Raw genomic sequence first — 19,996 nt, forward strand, 5'->3', positions numbered from 1 at the left:
CGACAAACTTGTTGGAGGTATGCTTGATAGCAAGTTACGGGGTGAACTTCTTCGTAATACTGACCTAACCCTTGATCAAGCAGAGCATGCCAGTCGGATTTCTGAGATAACGTCTCCCCACTCTGATTCTGTGCCCTTCGGTCACCGTTCGCAGCATAGTTTCAATCTTACAGGCTACTCCTCCTGCAACTCCCGCACGGGGTCGACTGTTCGGTGTCAAAATTGCAACTATTTCCATGCTGCTTATGGGAACGCCTGTAATTTCTGCAAGAAGTTAACCCACTTTGCACGACGCTGCCGTTTCCGTGTGAATCAAGCGGCTTCAAGGACGAGCCTGCACGTGCTACAACATGAGCTTGCTGATAATGACTTCCAAGAGCCTGACTTGCCATCCCCTGCTCCGCTCTCAGAAAGTGCAGATAGATACCAGTTCTGCCATCCACTCTCTTCTCCCTTCATCTAACGAGCAACTTGACCCTGAGGTAACCATGTTTGTGAATAACAGGCCTTTGATCGCGAAGGTTGATACTGGGGTCAAATGCAACATCATCTCATTAACAGAGTTTTAAAAAATTCATAATGCTGAACGTATTGAAAACGCCCCGCCACATCACCCACTTGGACAAGCTGATTTAAAGTGGTCTATAGACGCGCAGACCCGTACCTTAAAGTTTTATATTGTTAAAGAGGATTCAGAGACTTTGCTCAGTATCAATGCATGCCATGATCCAGGCCTGGTATACTTTGGATGCACTGTCCATCAACTCTTTTTTGTTGATGGGCCCACTCAACAGGTACTCTCTCAATACAAGAACTGTTTAATGACGAGCTTGTAAAGTTGCCTATCAAATACCATTTTGTTGTCGATCCCAAAGTCACTCCTGTGGTCAGAGCACCACTTCGTGTTCTGCATGCCATGCGTGACAGAGTACACAATGAATTCAAGCGGATGGTCTCCATGGGTGTTATTGCTGAAGTTACTGACCCATCTGACTGGGTTTCCATCACGGTGGTCGCAACAAAGAGAAACAAGGAGGAGATCCGTATCTGCATAAATCCCAGAGATCTCAACACTGCCATCAAACGCCCGCATTACCCAATGCGAACAATAGAGGAAGTTGCTGCTCAGATAGGCAACGCAGCAGTATTCTCTGTTCTAGATGCCAAAAGCTTGTTTTGGCAGATTCCACTGGACCCAGACTCGTCCAAACTCACTACATTCGACACCCCCTTTGGCCGACACAAATTTCTGAGAATGCCCTTTGGCATCAACTCCGCCAGCGAAGTTTTCCAGCGCACGATGGAACAATTGTTTGCTGAGTACCCATGCGCCATCAATTGTTGATGATATTCACGTTTATGGACGCGATTTAGCTGAACATGACGCTAACCTGAAGAAAGTATGTGACCGTGACATTCAGCTTAAACAGTCCCCTGAAGTGCAAGTTTTGAGTTCCAGAAGTTACTTACGTCGGACATGTTTTCAGAAGTGATGGTCTTCTTGGTTCGCGACGAATTGGTATTACAGGATGGGATTATAGTTAAGGGCCTCAAGGCAATGGTCCCAGCTGTCCTCCAGGACAAATACTTCGACGCCGTCCACAGGGGCCACCCCGGCGTGGAGGCAACTCTCCAAAGGGCACAAAGCATGTTTTACTGGCCTGGTATGACCAAATACATACGTGAAAAAAACCGAAGTGTGCGGTATCTGCAAAAGCCTGACACCACATCAGCAGAAGCAGCCTTTACTGCTGCACCCGGTCCCTCTCCCGTGGTCCACGTTAGCGACATATTTGAATGGCATGGGAAACACTATCTGGTTCTTGTTGACTCTTACTCGGGCTGGTTCAAAATTGACTTACTTCAAACCATTACTTCTGAAGCGGTTATCGAGAAGTTGCAGCGCCACCTCTCCATGCACGGCTCCCCTGCACTTATTATGTCTGACAACGGCAGACAGTCCACCAGCCAAGCTTTCAAAAGCTTTGCAAAACAATGGGACTTTCGACATATCACCAGCAGCCCTGGGTTCCCGCAGTCCAACGGACTCGCCGAACGCGCTGTCCGAAGCTCTAAACAACTAATGGAGAGGTCCTACCTTGCAAAATCAGAAATTTACCTGGACCTGCTCAACCTAAGGAACATTGCACGGGATCCCATACTGGGTTCCCCAGCCCAACGACTGATGTCTCGCTAAGCCCGTGCTCCCCTGCCTGTGTCCCAGCAGCTTTTGACATTCACTGGAACAAGTTCGTTCCCCGTCTGCAGTCCAGAAACAACTACAATTCAAACGTGACACACAGAAACGTTTCTTTGACAAATCCAGCAAGTCACTTTAACCTCTCGCACGTGGACAAGTGGTCCGTCTCCAGACCAACAAGGGCCATGCACATCTGGGTCACTAGACCCATGCTCTTATCTGGTTGAAGTGGACGGAGCCATCTACAGACACAACCGCCAACATATCCTTCCGGTGAAGGAACCCCGTCCTGCGACTCCATATCCAGATGTCTCCCGTTTCGTACACCCTTCCACGGTCGGTCCCGCAACCCCACTGCCAACTAATGTTTCCACCGTGGCCTCCCCGTGGCGTTTGGCGACCAGCTCGCTTATCTCATCGCTCTCCCTGCCTGTCGGCTCGCCGGTCGTTTCCCCAATTCTCTCCCCGGTATTTTCTCCAGTGAAAGGAGGTGAGGTGGATTCGTACAGCACACGACCGGACGGGTTTGCAGGCCACCCATTAGATATGGCGATTTTGTGTAATTTTACAAACTTTCCCTGCCAGGATCCAGGATGTCACGGACAGAGTGCAGAAATTCCTCAAGGGCGAAGGTGAACATCCGGAAGTGGTAGTGCATGTCGGCACAAACGATGTCGGAAAAAAGGGGATGAATATTCTGCAGCGTGACTTTAGAGAGCTCGGAAAAATGTTGAAAAGCAGGACCTCCAGGGTTGTTATCTCCGGTTTGCTTCCAGTTCCCCGTGCTAGCGAGAGCAGGAACAGGGAGATACGGGACCTGAACGTGTGGCTGAAGAACTGGTGCACGGGGCAGGGATTTAGATTCTTAGATCACTGGGATCTGTTTTGGGGTAAGGGGGAACTGTACAAAAGGGACGGATTGCATCTTAACAGGTGTGGGACCAGCATTCTGGCAGGCAGGTTTGCCACTGCTACACGGGTGGCTTTAAACTGAATAAGGGGGGTGGGGTGTTGAATGGGATAGTGGAGGATGGAGTTAAAGGGAAAGGGTTTCTTAAATGTGTGAGCGTAGAGACCGAGGGGTGTAAAATGAGGGTAGAAGAAATAGGTAGCAATGTGAAAAGTAAAAGTGGCAGGCAGACAAAACCAGGGCAAAAATCAAAAAACTTTTCAACATAATTGTATAAGGGGTAAGAGTGTTGTAAAAACAAGCCTGAAGGCTTTGTGTCTCAATGCAAGGAGCATTCGTAATAAGGTGGATGAGTTGAATGTGCAGATAGCTCTTAATGACTATGATATAGTTGGGATCACGGAGACATGGCTCCAGGGTGACCAAGGCTGGGAGCTGAACATCCAGGGATATTCAATATTCAGGAGGGATAGACAGAAAGGAAAAGGAGGTGGGGTAGCGTTACTGATTAGAGAGGGGATTAATGCAATGGAAAGGAAGGACATTAGTTTGGAGGATGTGGAATCGGTATGGGTAGAGCTGCGAAACACTAAGGGGCAGAAAACGCTGGTGGGTGTTGTGTACAGGCCACCTAACAGTAGTAGTGAAGTTGGAGATGGTGTCAAACAGGAAATTAGAAATGCGTGCGACAAAGGCAAAACAGTTATAATGGGTGACTTCAATCTACATATAGATTGGGTGAATCAAATTGGCAGGGGTGATGAGGAAGAGGATTTCTTGGAATGTATGCGGGATAGTTATCTAAATCAACATGTAGAGGAACCAACGAGAGAGCAGGCTATTTTAGACTGGGTATTGAGTAATGAGGAAGGGTTAGTTAGCAATCTTGTTGTACGTGCCCCCTTGGGCAAGAGTGACCATAATATGGTTGAGTTCTTCATTAGGATGGAGAGTGACATTGTTAATTCAGAAACAATGGTTCTGAACTTAAAGAAAGGTAACTTTGAGGGTATGAGATGTGAATTGGCCAAGATTGACTGGCAATTAATTCTAAAAGGGTTGACGGTGGATATGCAATGGAAGACATTTAAAGGCTGCATGGATGAACTACAAAAATTGTTCATACCAGTTTGGCAAAAGAATAAATCAGGGAAGGTAGTACATCCATGGATAACAAGGGAAATCAGGGATAGTATCAAAGCGAAGGATGATGCGTACAAATTAGCCAGAAAAAGCAGCATACCGGAGGACTGGGAGAAATTCAAAGACCAGCAGAGGAGGACAAAGGGCTTAATTAGGAAAGGGAAAGTAGATTATGAAAGAAAACTGGCAGGGAACATAAAAACTGACTGCAAAAGTTTTTATAGATATGTGAAAAGAAAGAGATTAGTTAAAACAAATGTAGGTCCCTTGCAGTCAGAAACAGGTGAGTTGATCATGGGGAACAAGGATATGGCGGACCAATTGAATAACTACTTTGGTTCCGTCTTCACTAAGGAAGACATAAATAATTTGCCGGAAATAGCAGGGGACCGCGGGTCAAAGGAGTTGGAGGAATTGAGTGAAATCCAGGTTAGCCGGGAAGTGGTGTTGGGTAAATTCAATGGATTAAAGGCCGATAAATCCCCAGGGCCAGATAGGCTGCATCCCAGAGTACTTAAGGAAGTAGCTCCAGAAATAGTGGATGCATTAGTAATAATCTTTCAAAACTCTTTAGATTCTGGAGTAGTTCCTGAAGATTGGCGGGTAGCAAACGTAACCCCACTTTTTAAGAAGGGAGGGGGAGAGAAAATGGGGAATTACAGACCAGTTAGTCTAACATCGGTAGTGGGGAAACTGCTAGAGTCAGTTATTAAAGATGGGATAGCAGCACATTCGGAAAGTGGTGAAATCATTGGACAAAGTCAGCATGGATTTACGAAAGGTAAATCTTGTCTGACGAATCTTATAGAATTTTTCGAGGATGTAACTAGTAGCGTGGATAGGGGAGAACCAGTGGATGTGGTGTATCTGGACTTCCAGAAGGCTTTCGACAAGGTCCCACATAAGAGATTAGTATACAAACTTGAAGCACAAGGCATTGGGGGTTCAGTATTGATGTGGATAGAGAACTGGCTGGCAAACAGGAAGCAAAGAGTAGGAGTAAACGGGTCCTTTTCACAATGGCAGGCAGTGACTAGTGGGGTACCGCAAGGCTCAGTGCTGGGACCCCAGCTATTTACAATATATATTAATGATCTGGATGAGGGAATTGAAGGCAATATCTCCAAGTTTGCGGATGACACTAAGCTGGGGGGCAGTGTTAGCTGTGAGGAGGATGCTAGGAGACTGCAAGGTGACTTGGATAGGCTGGGTGAGTGGGCAAATGTTTGGCAGATGCAGTATAATGTGGATAAATGTGAGGTTATCCATTTTGGTGGCAAAAACGGGAAAGCAGACTATTATCTAAATGGTGGCTGATTGGGAAAGGGGGAGATGCAGCGAGACCTGGGTGTCATGGTACACCAGTCATTGAAGGTAGGCATGCAGGTGCAGCAGGCAGTAAAGGAAGCGAATGGTATGTTAGCTTTCATTGCAAAAGGATTTGAGTATAGGAGCAGGGAGGTTCTACTGCAGTTGTACAGTGTCTTGGTGAGACCACACCTGGAGTATTGCGTACAGTTTTGGTCTCCAAATCTGAGGAAGGACATTATTGCCATAGAGGGAGTGCAGAGAAGGTTCACCAGACTGATTCCTGGGATGTCAGGACTGTCTTATGAAGAAAGACTGGATAGACTTGGTTTATACTCTCTAGAATTTAGAAGATTGAGAGGGGATCTTATAGAAACTTACAAAATTCTTAAGGGGTTGGACAGGCTAGATGCAGGAAGATTGTCCCCGATGTTAGGGAAGTCCAGGACAAGGGGTCACAGCTTAAGGACAAGGGGGAAATCCTTTAAAACTGAGATGAGAAGAACTTTTTTTCACACAGAGAGTGGTGAATCTCTGGAACTCTCTGCCACAGAGGGTAGTTGAGGCCAGTTCATTGGCTATATTTAAGAGGGAGTTAGATTAGGCCCCTGTGGCTAAGGGGATCAGGGGGTATGGAGAGAAGGCAGGTACGGGATACTGAGTTGGATGATCAGCCATGATCATATTGAATGGCGGTGCAGGCTCGAAGGGCCGAATAGCCTACTCCTGCACCTAATTTCTATGTTTCTATGTTTCCCAAATGTGTTATTAACATTCCACCTATATTGCTTAGCCTCTGTTACATCTTTTGTTTCTGCAAGGAAAGGTGTATATTGGCTATTTCATAACAGCCAATTATAGTGCTTGATGGTAGTGACTCCGCCTAGTATGTGCTTTGTATTATCAAGAGCTTGCCTACGCTAGTTAGAATGAGTAGCAGCTAAGAAATGTAATGTCTGCAGATCCTTGCTGTAAGTAGATTTAATAAACATGTGTTGTCTCTGTATATGTGTTTGTGTCACCGCATTACAATTAATATGCATGATATCCATGGTGACTTGGTCATTTGGATTCAGAGCTGGCATATACATAGAAGATGTAAGGTAGTGGCAAAGGGTATTATTCTGGATGGAACTCTGTGACCAATGGTGTTCTGCAAAGATCTCGGCGGCATGCGCAAATGTGTGTGTGTCTTCTTCTTGCTTATGGTGTGCAAAGCCTAAAGTTGTGGGACAACTTGTTGTATTTGATCTTATTTGATTGTGCACACCGGGTTGATTGCATTCGTCGAAACAGGGCGGACCACTTGAAGGTTGCAATCTTCCACCCCATCGTGTGTGTGTGTGGGTGATCGTGTGTGTGAGTGATCATGTGTGATCATCAGGAAAATGCTCAAAGGATTTAGCGAGATATGGATCAGTTACAGATACGGGCTGAGACATGGCAGACGGGGTTTAATCTGATCAAATATGAGGTGTTGCACTTAGGAGGAAAGGGGAAAATATACAGTTAATGGCTACCCATTACACATTGATTACAGAGAGATTTTAAGGTCCACGTCCAAAGTTCCCTGAAATTGGCAATACGAATAGAATTGTAAAGATGTATGGTATGATCGGTTGCCATCATCGGTTGAGCATCGAGTATGAGTCAGGAAGTCATGTTGCAGCATTATGAACTTTGGTTAGGCTACATTTGAAATATTCTGTGCAGTTCTAAACCTAAACCTAGTTCTGGTTGTCCCATTACACGAAGGATGTGGAGGCTGTCAGAGAGTCCTAGAGTGATATAGTGTGGAAACAGTCCCTTCGGCCCAATTTGCCCACACCGGCCAATGTGCCCCAGCTACACTATGCCTATGTTTGGTCCATATCCCCCCCAAATATGTCCTATCCATGTACCTTTCTAACTGTTTCTTAAATGTTGGGATAGTCCCTGTCTCATTTACCTCCTCTGGCAGTTGTTCCATACACCACAAAAGTTACCCCATCAGACTCCTATTAAATCTTTTCCCCTTCACCTTAAACCTATGCCCTCTGGTCCTCGATTCACCTACTCTAGGCAAAGACTCGTGATTACCTCAATAAAATCACCCCTCATCCTCCTGCCCTCCAAGGAATAGTCCCAGCCTACTCAATATCCCCTATAGCTCAGATCCTCTAGCCGTGGCAACATCCTTGTCAATCTTTTCTGTACCCTTTCCAGCTTGACAACATCTTTTCTGCAACACGGTGCCCAGAACTGAACTCAATACTCTAAATGCAGCCTTACCAACTTCTTATACAACTACAACATGACCTCCCAACCTCTATACTCAATACTCTGACTGATGAAGGCCAGTGTGCCAAACGGCTTTTTTACTGTGTTTAAGTTTATTATTGTCACGTGTACTTTAGTACCATGAAAAACTTTGTTTTGCATGCTTTCCAATCAGATCAGATAATATTATACATAAATACTATCAAGTCAAACTCCAGTACAATAGGTAGAGCAAAAGGAAGATGCAGAATCTAGAATATAGTTCTCAGAATTGTAGTGCATCAGTTCCATTGACAAAGTCCAATGTCTGCAATGGGGTCCGGATGCTAACCAGATGATGCCTGAATTAGAGGGTATTAGTTACGAGGGGTTGAAAACTTGGATTGTTTTCACTGGATCGTCAAAGATTGAATGGAGACAGACAACTTATCTAAACTCGCATTTAAACATATAATCAGTGTAATCAAGGACGGGTGCACCCTGGCCACTCTTCTCCCTTCTCCCATCAGGCAAAAGATATAGAAGTGTGAAAACGCACACCACCAGATTCAGGGACAGTTTCTTCCCAGGTGTTATTAGGCAACTGAATCATCCTACCACAATCAAAGAGCAGTGATGAACTACTATCTCTTTCTTTGATGACCCACGGACTATCCTTGATCAGACTTTGCTGGTTTTAGCTTGCACTAAACGTTATTCCCTTATCATGTATCCATACACTTGATGGATCAATTGTAATCATGTATTGTCTTTCAGCCCACTGACTCCCGCCTAGTCTCTGTGTTGGAGCTACCGCTGGGATAGCATAGATGGGATAATTTGTCAAAAGAACTGAAACATGTATAACGATGAAATATATCAGTTATTTGCTAAAAGAGGTTAAAATAGAGTGCAAATACATTGGCCAATCCAACATTTTTCCCAAGCACATAATTAACAGATAATACAATTTATTTGCTTGAATAAGTTTTGGTACCTTCCAACTATTCCTGAATTGAATTAAATTGAATTTTATTTTTGTCATTCAGACCTTTCGGTCTGATCGAAATTTCGTTGCCTTGCAGTCATACATATAATAAAAATGACAAAAACACACAATAAACATAAATTAAACATCCACCACAGTGAGTTCACCAGGCACCTCCTCACTGTGATGGAAGGCAAAAGTCTTAAAGTCTTTGTCTCTTCTCTCCTTGTTCTCCCTCTGCACTGAGGCGATCCAGGCGATCCAACTCCGATCCTCGGAGTTCTGATTATTATTATCTGTATTAAATAGGTCAATATTAACAATAAAACATAGAACAGTATAGCCCTTTGGCCCACATGAAAAAATCTACCTTTTGCTTCAATGAATGGATTGATTATTTCAGTCACATTTGCATTGTGCATTCTTTCCCACCAAGAACTTCAAAAAGATGCAGTGGGAAAAGCCATCTGACTATGTATAAACACTGCTGTAATTTGTACATGATGAAACCAAAATGTATAAAAATGGCCTTTATTAAAATCTGACAAGGTACACTTTAACAACATGTGATTTTTTTTTTCTATTACAAATCTCAAATTGTGGAGTTCAGAGGCAAATAAATAAATGATAGGTCTTTGTCCCAAACATTATGGAGGGCACTGTAGGAATGCCACATCTTAACTATATCCAGTGTATATTTATTCAGTGGGGATTAAAATGTGAACAACTGCATGACTTTATAAGTGTCTTAACATTTCCTTATTGTATTCTCTCTAGTGAACTGGCAATAATGAAGACACAAGTTGCATCCGACAAGGTATGTTATTCAGCATTATTTAAAGAGAAAATATTATGGAATCTTAGAGAATAGGTGGAGGCATGTTTGCCAATTATGTCCACTCCAGCTTTTTTACAAGCCACAAATCCGTAATTATTTGAAAAAGGAAAGGCAAATATATAATAATGGTAGCCCAAGGGGATTGGATGAGATTTTATTTTTCTGTGATTTGGCAAAACCTTTATTATTTACATGTACTCTAAACAATCCCAAGTTTCATAACAGGTCAGTTGGGGGGCGTTGCACGTCGGCTGCCCTGCCAGCAGCGTGTTCGTTATTTTGACTTTTTGGTTTTTTAGTATGTCCAAATGTTTGTTTTAGTGTCTCTCGGTGTGTCTTATGCGTGGGGTTGTGGGGGAGGGAAAAGGGGGAAACTATTTTTCAGTCACTTCCTTGACGGACAGGCAACATTTTCCATGTCGCTTCTCCGCCTCCACCCTCGCGGCTAACAGTTTGGATTGGAGCGGCCTTTCCCGGAGTTGGGCCCAGAGCTTCAGCAGCGGGCGTAGCGCGGACTTTTCCATCTCGGAGTGAGGCGAACCTTTGCCGGGGGTCGCTAGAAAGAAGTCCTCCGATTGCTGGTCTGGTGACTTTGGCATCATGGGGCTGTGGTCTGCGGAGCTACTAACTGTGGGCATGGTGTGGACTGACCATCCGGAGCCTGGGATCCCTTGCCGGGGATCACCGGAGAAGAGCTGCGACCGCCGACCTGCGGCCTATAACATCCTGAAGCCGCTGTCTCCGGTAAGAAAGTGACCGATTCAGGCACTCCAAGCCGCGGAGTGTATTCGACCGTCCCGACGTCGGAGTTTCGATCATCCCGACGAGAGGGCCTTTATATCCTGCCGTCCATAGCGGTGACTACGGAGGGTTCCTGGCCCTGATGACGGATAAACAAAGGAGGAGGACTGACTGAACTTTGTTGACTTCCACCACAGTGAAGAATGCTGTGGTGGTTATTTATGTTAAATTTTATTGTGTATTGTATGTTCTTTTTTCAATTGCATCGCTGCATGGCAAATTAATTTCACTGTACCTTAGTTGGTGCATGTGATGAATAGATTTGAACTTTGAACTTTAATATCACACATTAAAAACAAATTGAAAATACTTTCCTATACATTTTCAAAGTATATAGAGAAAAAAACTTCCTCTGGTGCATGGATCAATAACCAGAAAATATAAATTTAAGATGAAAGCTGTTCCCATGAATTCATTTCAAAGGAAAGTTGACAGTACTTGTGGATAAGAAACAAGCAGGGTTTAGACAGAAGTTTTTAATGTAAGTTGAAGCACAACAATACTTTTACAATACAATACCATTTATTTGTCATTTGAACCTCACATGAGGTTCAAACGAAATTTGGTTTCTGCAGCCATACAAGAAAAGAACCAAGACACACACCAACACAATTTACACAAACATCCATCACAGTGAATCTCCTCCTCACTGTGATGGAAGGCAAAGTCTTGTCTCTCCCCTGGTCTCCATTCCTCTCCCGATGTCAGAGTCAAAGCCCCCAGCGGGCGCTAGCAAGTCTGCGGCCATTTAAAGCGACGCCGGGCGATGTAAGGCCCTGCTCCGGGTCTTGATGTTGGAGCCCCCGGCGGGTGCTAGCAAGTCCGCAGCAATTTAAAACCACGCCGGGCGATGTAAGGCCCCGCTCCAGGTCACTCTCAACCCTACAATTCGAGCGGGAGAAGTCGCCGTTGCTGGTGTCCCGCAAAGCAGTCTCCCAGCAGGGACCCGCGGGCTCCCAGTGTCACCATCCACCGGAGTCTGGTCGCAGCCGCAGAGTCACCAGCTGTAATTCTGTAATTTTGTATTTTGATGTAATTTTGAAGAGTCACCAGAGGCAAGGATGGAAAGACCTCATCTTTTGTTTTGTGATTTTGTGATTCTGATCAACAGGCTCAAAGAACACTTTAAAGAAGCTTAAACCCTCAGATCCAAGTTTCCAGTAATGGCTTTTCTCAAATCAATGAAATTGAATACTGTTATTTATAAATATAGCTAGAATAATAGCTTTGCCATTGATATCAAATCCCATTGAAAATTCAAGTTGAAACCTCACCATTACGGATGGATAATTTAAATCTACAAACAAAATGTAGGCAATTAAATGTACATCAGAATATTGCAAAAACTCAAATTTCTGAATCCTTTTTTAAACATGAAGGCTACTTTTCAAAAAATAATAGCATTGTTTAACTTAAAAATAACTGCAAAATATTTTCCAGATCAGTAGTGCTCATAGAAACGAATGTACAGTACCCTCCATAATGTTTGGGATAAAGTCCCATCATTTATGTATTTGCCTCTGTACTCCACAATTTGAGATATGTAATAGAAAAAATGACATATTGTTAACGTGCACATTTTCAGATTTTATTAAAGGGTATTTTTATACATTTTGGTTTCACCATGTAGGAATTACAGCTGTGTGGAAACATGGTCCTCCCATTTCAGGGCAGCACAATGTTTTGGACACAGCAATGTCATGTAAATGAAAGTAGTCATGTTTAGTATTTTGTTGCATATCCTTTGCATGCAATGACTGCTTGAAGTCTTCTCTGGTGATGCTCTGCCAGACCTGTATTGCAGCCATCTTTAGCTTATGCTTGTTTTGGAACTAGTCCCCTTCAGTTTTCTCTTGCCATCACTCTGATATAAGTTAATCTTTGTCTCATCTGTCCACAAGACCTTTTTCCATAACTGTGATTGCTCCTTTTAGTACTTGGCAAACTGTAACCTGGCCATCTGATTTTTACGGCTTACTGATGGTTTGCATCTTGTGGTGTAGTCAAGTCAAGTCACTTTTATTTCTATAGCACATTTAAAAAACAACTCTCGTTGGCCAAAGTGCTTTACATTGGTGGAGGTACTAACGTTATACAACAGTGGTTCATAGATTAAGTACATACATAAATACATACTTATAGCCCTCACTCAGAAAAAGGCTAGATAGTAAAGATGAGTTTTAAGTCCCGACTTAAAGGAGTCGATGGAGGGGGCAGTTCTGATGGGAAGGGGGATGCTGTTCCACAGTCTAGGAGCTGCAACCGCAATGGCGCGGTCGCTCCTGAGCTTATGCCTAGACCGCGGGATGTTCAGTAACCCGAAGTCGGCCGATCTGAAGGACCTGGAGGTGGTGTGGTGGGTAAGCAGACTTTTGATGTAGGTGTGGGTAAGCCTCTGTATTTCTGCTCATGAAGTCATATGCGGACAGTGGTCATTGACAAATCCACACCTGACTCCTGAAGAGTGTTTCTGATCTGTCGGGCAGGTTATTGGGAATTTTTCTTTATTATAGAGAGAATTATTTTGCCATCAGCTGTGGAGGTCTTCCCTGGCCTCCCAATCCCTTTACGAGTAATAAGCTCACCAGTGCTCTTTTTCTTCTTAATGATGTTCCATACAGTTGATTTTAGTAAGCCTAAGGTTTGGCTGATGTCTCTAACGGTTTTATTCTTGTTTCTCCGTCTGATAATGGGTTCTTTGACTTTCATTGGCGCAACTTTGATTCTCATGTTGATAAGCAGCAATAAAAGTTTCCAAAGATGATGGAAAGACTGGAGGAAAGACTAGGTGCTGAGAGCTCCCTCATACTTGCATTAAGGAGGCAATTAAACACACCTTAGCAATTACAAACACCCATGAAGCCATGTGTCCAAACATTATGGTGGCCTGAAATGGGGGGACTATGTATAAACACTGCTGTAATTTCTATATGGTTAAACCAAAATGTATAAAAATGGCCTTTATTAAAATCTGACAATGTGCACTTTAACCACATATGACATTTTTTTCAATTACAAATTTCAAATTGTGGAGTACAGAGGCAAATAAATAAATGATTGGTCTTTCTCCCAAACATAATGGAGGGCAATGTATTGCCCCCATCATTTTATACATGGCTGATCAACCCTCTGCCTCCTCTGCTCCAAGGAATACATTCCGAGCCAATACCAGCCTCCCAATAGTTCAGGCGCTCAAGTCCTGGCAAAATCCTGCACTCTTTCCTGCTTAATGACATTCTTCCTATTACAGTAATCAAAATTGTACATTATACTCCAATGCACAACTGTAACATAACATCCCAATTTCTACGCTGAATACCCTGACTGATGAAGGCCAACACACCAAAAGCATTTTTGACCAACCTGCAGTATCTACCGATGATTCCACTTTCAGGGAACTATGTATCTGTACTCCTAGATCCCTCTGCACCACAGCACTCTCCGGGGCCCTACCATTCACTATAGATCCCAAAATACACTACCTCACACTTATCTTACATCCATTTTTTTTTTTTTAGCCATTCCTCAGCCCACTTGCCCAGCTGATCAACATTTTGTTGTAATCTTTGATAACCATCTTTGGTATCTACAATACCACCTATTTTAGTGTCATCTGCAAGCTTCTATGTCTTCTACATTCTCATTCAAATCGTTAATAAACGGCATAAATGGCAATGGCCCAGCTCTGATCTAAGAGGCACACCACTTGTCACAGGCCTCCAGCCTGACAAATAATAGTCCATCACCACTCTCAGTTTCTTTACACGGACAATTTGGTTAAAGGCTGTTCATACTATTCATATTTTAATCTATTAAGGACGGCAACAGTGGAGCAGCAGTCGAGTTGCTGCCTTATAGTGCTTGCAGCACCGGAGACCTGGGTTCAATCCGGACTACGGGTGCTGTCTGTATGGAAATTGTATGTTCTCACCGTGACAGCGTGGTTTTTCTCTTCGATCTTCGGTTTCTCCCCACACTCCAAAGAAGTACAGGTTTGTAGGTTAATTGGCTTGGTATACAGTGGCTTTCAAAAGTTTTCATACCCCTTGAACTTTTCCACATTTTGTCACGTTACAACCACAAACGTAAATGTATTTTATTGGGATTTTATGTGATAGACCAACACAAAGTGGTGCATAATTGTGAATTGGAAGGAAAATGATACATGGTTCTCAAATGTTTTTACAAATAAAAAACTGAAAAGTGTGGCGTGCAAAAGTATTCAGCCCCCCTGAGTCAATACTTTGTAGAACCACCTTTCGCTGCAATTACAGCTGCAAGTCTTTTGGGGTATGTCTCTACCAGCTTTGCACATCTGGAGACTGAAATTTTTGCTCATTCTTCTTTGCAAAATAGCTTAAGCTCAGTCAGATTGGATGGAGAGCGTCTGTGAACAGCAATTTTCAAGTCTTGCCAGAGATTCTCAATTGGATTTAGGTCTGGACTTTGACTGGGCCATTCTAACACATGAATATGCTTTGATCTAAACCATTCCATTGCAGCTCTGGCTGTATGTTTATGGTCGTTGTCCTGCTGGAAGGTGAACCTCAGTCTCAAGTCTTTTGCAGACTCTAACAGGTTTTCTTCCAAGATTGCCCTGTATTTGGCTCCATCCATCTTCCCATCAAATCTGACCAGCTTCCCTGTCCCTGCTGAAGAAAAGCATCCCCACAGCATGATGCTGCCACCACCATGTTTCACAGTGGGGATGGTGTGTTCAGGGTGATGTGCAGTGTTAGTTTTCCGCTACACATAGCGTTTTGCATTTAGGCCAAAAACTTCAATTTTGGTCTCATCTGACCAGAGCACCTTCCTCCACATGTTTGCTGTGTCCCCCACATGGCTTGTGGCAAACTGCAAACGGGACTTCTTATGGCTTTCTTTCAACAATGGCTTTCTTCTTGCCACTCTTCCATAAAGGCCCGATTTGTGGAGTGCACGACTAATAGTTGTCCTGTGGACAGATTCTCCCACCTAAGCTGTGGATCTCTGCAGCTCCTCCAGAGTTACCATGGGCCTCTTGGCTGCTTCTCTGATCAATGCTCTCCTTGCCTGGCCTGTCAGTTTAGGTGGACGGCCATGTCTTGGTAGGTTTGCAGTTGTGCCATACTCTTTCCATTTTCAGATGATGGATTGAACAGTGCTTCGTGAGATGTTCAAAGCTTGGGATATTTTTTTATAACCTAACCCTGCTTTAAACTTCTCCACAACTTTATCCCTGACCTGCCTGGTGTGTTCCTTGGGCTTCATGATGCTGTTTGTTCGCTAATGTTCTCTAACAAACCTCTGAGGCCTTCACAGAACAGCTGTATTTATACTGAGATTAGATTACACACAAGTGGACTCTATTTACTAATTAGGTGACTTCTGAAGGCAATTGGTTGCACTGGATTTTATTTAGGGGTATCAGAGTAAAGAGGGCTGAATACTTTTGCATGCCACACTTTTCTTTTTTTTATTTGTAAAAAAATTTGAAAACCATGTATCGTTTTCCTTCCACTTCACAATTATGCGCCACTTTGTGTCTATCACATAAAATCCCAATAAAATACATTTACGTTTGTGGTTGTAACGTGACAAAATGTGGAAAAGTTCAAGGGGTATGAATACTTTTGCAAGCCACTGTAAGTGTAAATTCCCCCTAGTGTGCTTAGGATGGTGTTAGTGTGCAGGGATCACTGGTCGGTGCGGTCTCGGTGGGCCAAATGGCCTGTTTCCATGCTGTATCTCCAAACTAAACTATTATCCTTGAAACAAATTGCACCAAGAAATTCTCGATCTTCACTGGGGAAAACAAGGGGAGAACATGGGTAATGTGTTTGTATTGATGTTCCATTCACTGGAATAATCAAAATTTTATATATTTTGTCATGTATACCTTTTAGTATATTGATCAAATCTACCGGAAAGAAGGATTGACCTTCAGATTTCAACCTTAAATTTTAGAGGATGTGTAAAATGTTCTTGAAAGCAGGTTGTTTGAATCAAGCCAGGAGCTTGAAAGTGGCTTATAGGCATTTGTTGCATTTAAAGTCTGGGTTGGAAGACTTTTTTCCAGAAGTTTTGTATTAAGATGGTTACTCTCCCAGGAAGAAGATGATGATTCTGACAATGAAGAATGTGAACAAATAAAAGGACAGATAACTAAGAAATTGAAGAAAGATCAAAATGAGGATGTTAAACCACAGCTTGAAGATAATATTGATGATGAAGAAAAAAAGAAACTCAGCCGCAGGTTGGTGCAACATTTTTAACCATTTTCAATTTTAGCAATTTTCTCGTAAGTTCTCAGTTGTCCACAAATTTGCTGAAGAAATATATGGTTATTTTTTCCTCATTTCCCTCAAGCTATGCTCACTTGTTTGTCAATTTAAAATGTTAATATAAAATGTTATCAATTTAAATGTTCCACTTCAGGTTGCGCTTGTGAAAGGAAAATACTTTAGTTAAAATTACCCTTAATGTGATATTTTATGAAGTTCACAGAAACTGTACATTGTTTTTGATGATAAATAGATGAGCTCAATACGAATGTGTTTCTGGTTATTTTGGATAAATCAAGAAACCTCTCAAAGGATGACAAAGCCTTGGTGACCATCACTTTTTGGTTAATGGCTTGAAGTTAAACCTGACTCGGAAAAACAATTATTTTAAAATAGTTTTTTTAAAAGCATAATTATTTCATTCAACATGATGAGAATCCAAATGTGTGAATAGTTGGCAAACGATTTAAGTAAATTAAATATATATGTTAATATTGTAGTAAGAGTATATTGAACATTATAATCCTTATTGATGAGTCCTGACTGGAAATGAAATGACCATGAAGCAATAATATTCTAAATTGAAGTAGTCATCTATGTGTCCATGGTACCATGCATCTGTTGTATTTGAAGTTGTATATGACAAATGTAGTCAAGGCATTTTTTGAAAATGTATATATATTTTTGATTTTGGATGATTCACAATAGATTACAAACATTTGGCCTTGAAAACAGATTTATCCTTTAAAGAGTAACTTCTGAGTAGTTAAGGCCAGAATAATTTAAAGTGCTTCAATTCCGCAGTATCACAGTGTTATTGTTGCTGGCAAGAAAACCGCAAGGAAACACTGTAGATCTCCAGTCTAAATTATATCTTCTTCTTCTTATCGAGTCCACACACAGGATTAGAAGTTGTTCAGCCAGAGCTGAACACACCTCTCGGCACCTGCATACAATGGTGTCTTTCGTGTCGCTTCTTGTGCTCCTTGTGCGTGGTGGTGGAAAGATTGGTGGAAACAGGGCCGCGACGTGAACGCTCTTTCCTTGACCCCGTCTAAATTATATGAGACAAAGTAATTACTAATATAATGACAATGTTATAATTGTCCATTGATATATATCAATCATTGTTCTTTATATCTTCATTGTTCTTTAACATTAGTGTTTATTAAACCTGATTTAATTTTGAAATATACCATTTAAACAAATTAGTTGCCCAAATATTGGAACGCAGCAGCGTACAAAAACTTATGATCTATTTTTGCCCCAATCCTGAATGTACAAGCATTTGAAATTTTGAATTATTTTGGTCAAAGGATATTTGGTCACCTTCTGTAACTCAAACTGTTTTATAGCCGCTGAACGGATTAAACCCATCTTTGAAGTGTTCTTGGTTGCTCTTTTTGACTATCCCAACGTTTCTAACTTTAAAATAGTCAATTTTGAAAGCATTCAGCTATCTTGAACTACAGATATCCACCTTTCCTTTTCAGTTCCTACATTATCCTGCTAGATTTACACTAGCTTGACAGTGGATAATATGTTCTTTCTATTGCTAAATCTCCTCACTTATTGTGACTGTAAATACAATATGTACGCCCCAGGAATGTGCAAGACTGTTCTTGATGTGCCAGCTTAGGACAAATACTTAATTGTGGCAATGATATACTGCATCCTGTTGCTATTTATTCCCTCGTGTTTGGGCAAGACTTTGCTCATCTAATTATAGTGGTTAAGTGATGCTAAAAATACAACAACAAAAAAAATTTTGAAGCAATTTGATAAAAACTCATTTAACTGTTGGTGATATGGGTATATCAGAATAACGATTGTAATATCTTGTAATTTTGTTCTTACAATTGATTTTGAATAATTTTAGTTCAGTTCATTATGCAACAGTTTTCTATGCTCAGATATCTTAATGATTCCGTCAGCTACTTCAGTTTCTTGGATACCCTCGGTGTTGAGGATGGTTACATTTAGTCTAATTTTGCGGATTCGGAGGTGATTGATGAGGCCACTCTGGATACTCCATAATCTGCTACAGATGCACCATCAACTGCCGAAGTGCAGACGGGCTGATGGGGGTATGGAGGGTAGTTTCAGAAGGCACTCCGTCAACTGCCTCTTCCCAGTTACCAGAGCTGCTTCCCAAATCAGTGTCAAACTGCCAACATCTTGTTCAGTCTTTATCACTACGGTAACATTTTGAGAGCATTTGTTAAATGTTTTCTTCTATTTGTATGGTAATGTCTTCCTATGATAGAGCTTGGAATACGGTGTCTGATTTAGGTCAGTATGACGTATGTGAACATAGCTAACTTGAATACAGGTGTAGGATAGATAGGATCTATATGTTATAGGTGTTGGCTTGGAAGAGAATGTTAACATTTGTTCATTTATCCTTCCAGTGAATTTGTGGACATGGCTTTGGGAATATCCTTCCATTGTCTTGATGTTTCAGCTGTAGGAAGTCTAGGTCCAGGGGAGGGGAACCTGCGGCCTTTAGGCTGCATGCGGCCTTTAGGCCATTAAGTGCAGCCTTTTGAATGAATCCAAATTTTGTAGAACAAATCTTTTTATTATTTTTAATATGTTTTCGTTCATCTTTTATTATATTTATTTTAATCTTAAAATGAAGTATTTAAAATACCAAAGAGTAAAAGAAGATTCAACAAAATAATCCTCCCCGACTGACGGCCACAATTAAAACATTAGTAAGTCATGAGGGCTATTTTAACAAAATAATGTACATTTAGAAGTATATCTAATTGAAGTTTCTTAGATGCAGCTTTCTTAGATTACAGCTAACTTAATGCGGCCTTCCACCATGAAAAGGTTCCCCACCCCTGTCCACAATTATTTGGGAAGACGGAGATCTCCGCTACTTGGTAAACCATGAGTTTTGCCCTAGGTGCAAAGACTCAGCTGGTGCATTGAAATGCATTTCCTTATTCTGTTTTCACTGAGTTGTGGCTCCTGAGACATGGGAAGTAGTCAGCGAGAGGCTTGTAAAATGGCAGCAATGTTACAAATTGTTGAGATTTTGAAATTCAAGTCTGCAATTTATCCCATCAGATAAAGCATAAAAAGAAGTTTAATTTGACACCTAATTCACTTTCATATCTTCAGTATTAAAACAGTTATGGCCATTTTCATACTCTGAAATGAGCATCTTGTTCCCTATTGCTTTTCCATTGACTTAACTCAAAAGCTGTGATCAAGTACCACCCAAACCATACCCTCCCCAGGTACCTTCCCCTGCAACCACAGAAAATGCAACACCTGTCGCTATAACTCCTCCATC

The 19,996-nt window shown here is 42.0% G+C and overlaps 1 protein-coding gene across 1 annotated transcript in view; it reads left to right on the top strand.

The window, feature by feature from the left end:
- The window catches only part of cwc27 (CWC27 spliceosome associated cyclophilin), a 205,910-nt gene that overhangs the window by 37,174 nt on the left and 148,740 nt on the right, over positions 1-19,996 (top strand). The window contains exons 9-10 of the mRNA XM_055635029.1: positions 9,565-9,604; positions 16,516-16,661. Coding sequence (XP_055491004.1) covers positions 9,565-9,604; positions 16,516-16,661 — 186 coding nt within the window. The remainder of the gene's footprint in view (positions 1-9,564; positions 9,605-16,515; positions 16,662-19,996) is intronic.

The sequence above is a fragment of the Leucoraja erinacea genome, chromosome 1 (assembly GCF_028641065.1).
Source record: "Leucoraja erinacea ecotype New England chromosome 1, Leri_hhj_1, whole genome shotgun sequence".
Lineage (NCBI taxonomy): Eukaryota > Metazoa > Chordata > Chondrichthyes > Rajiformes > Rajidae > Leucoraja > Leucoraja erinaceus.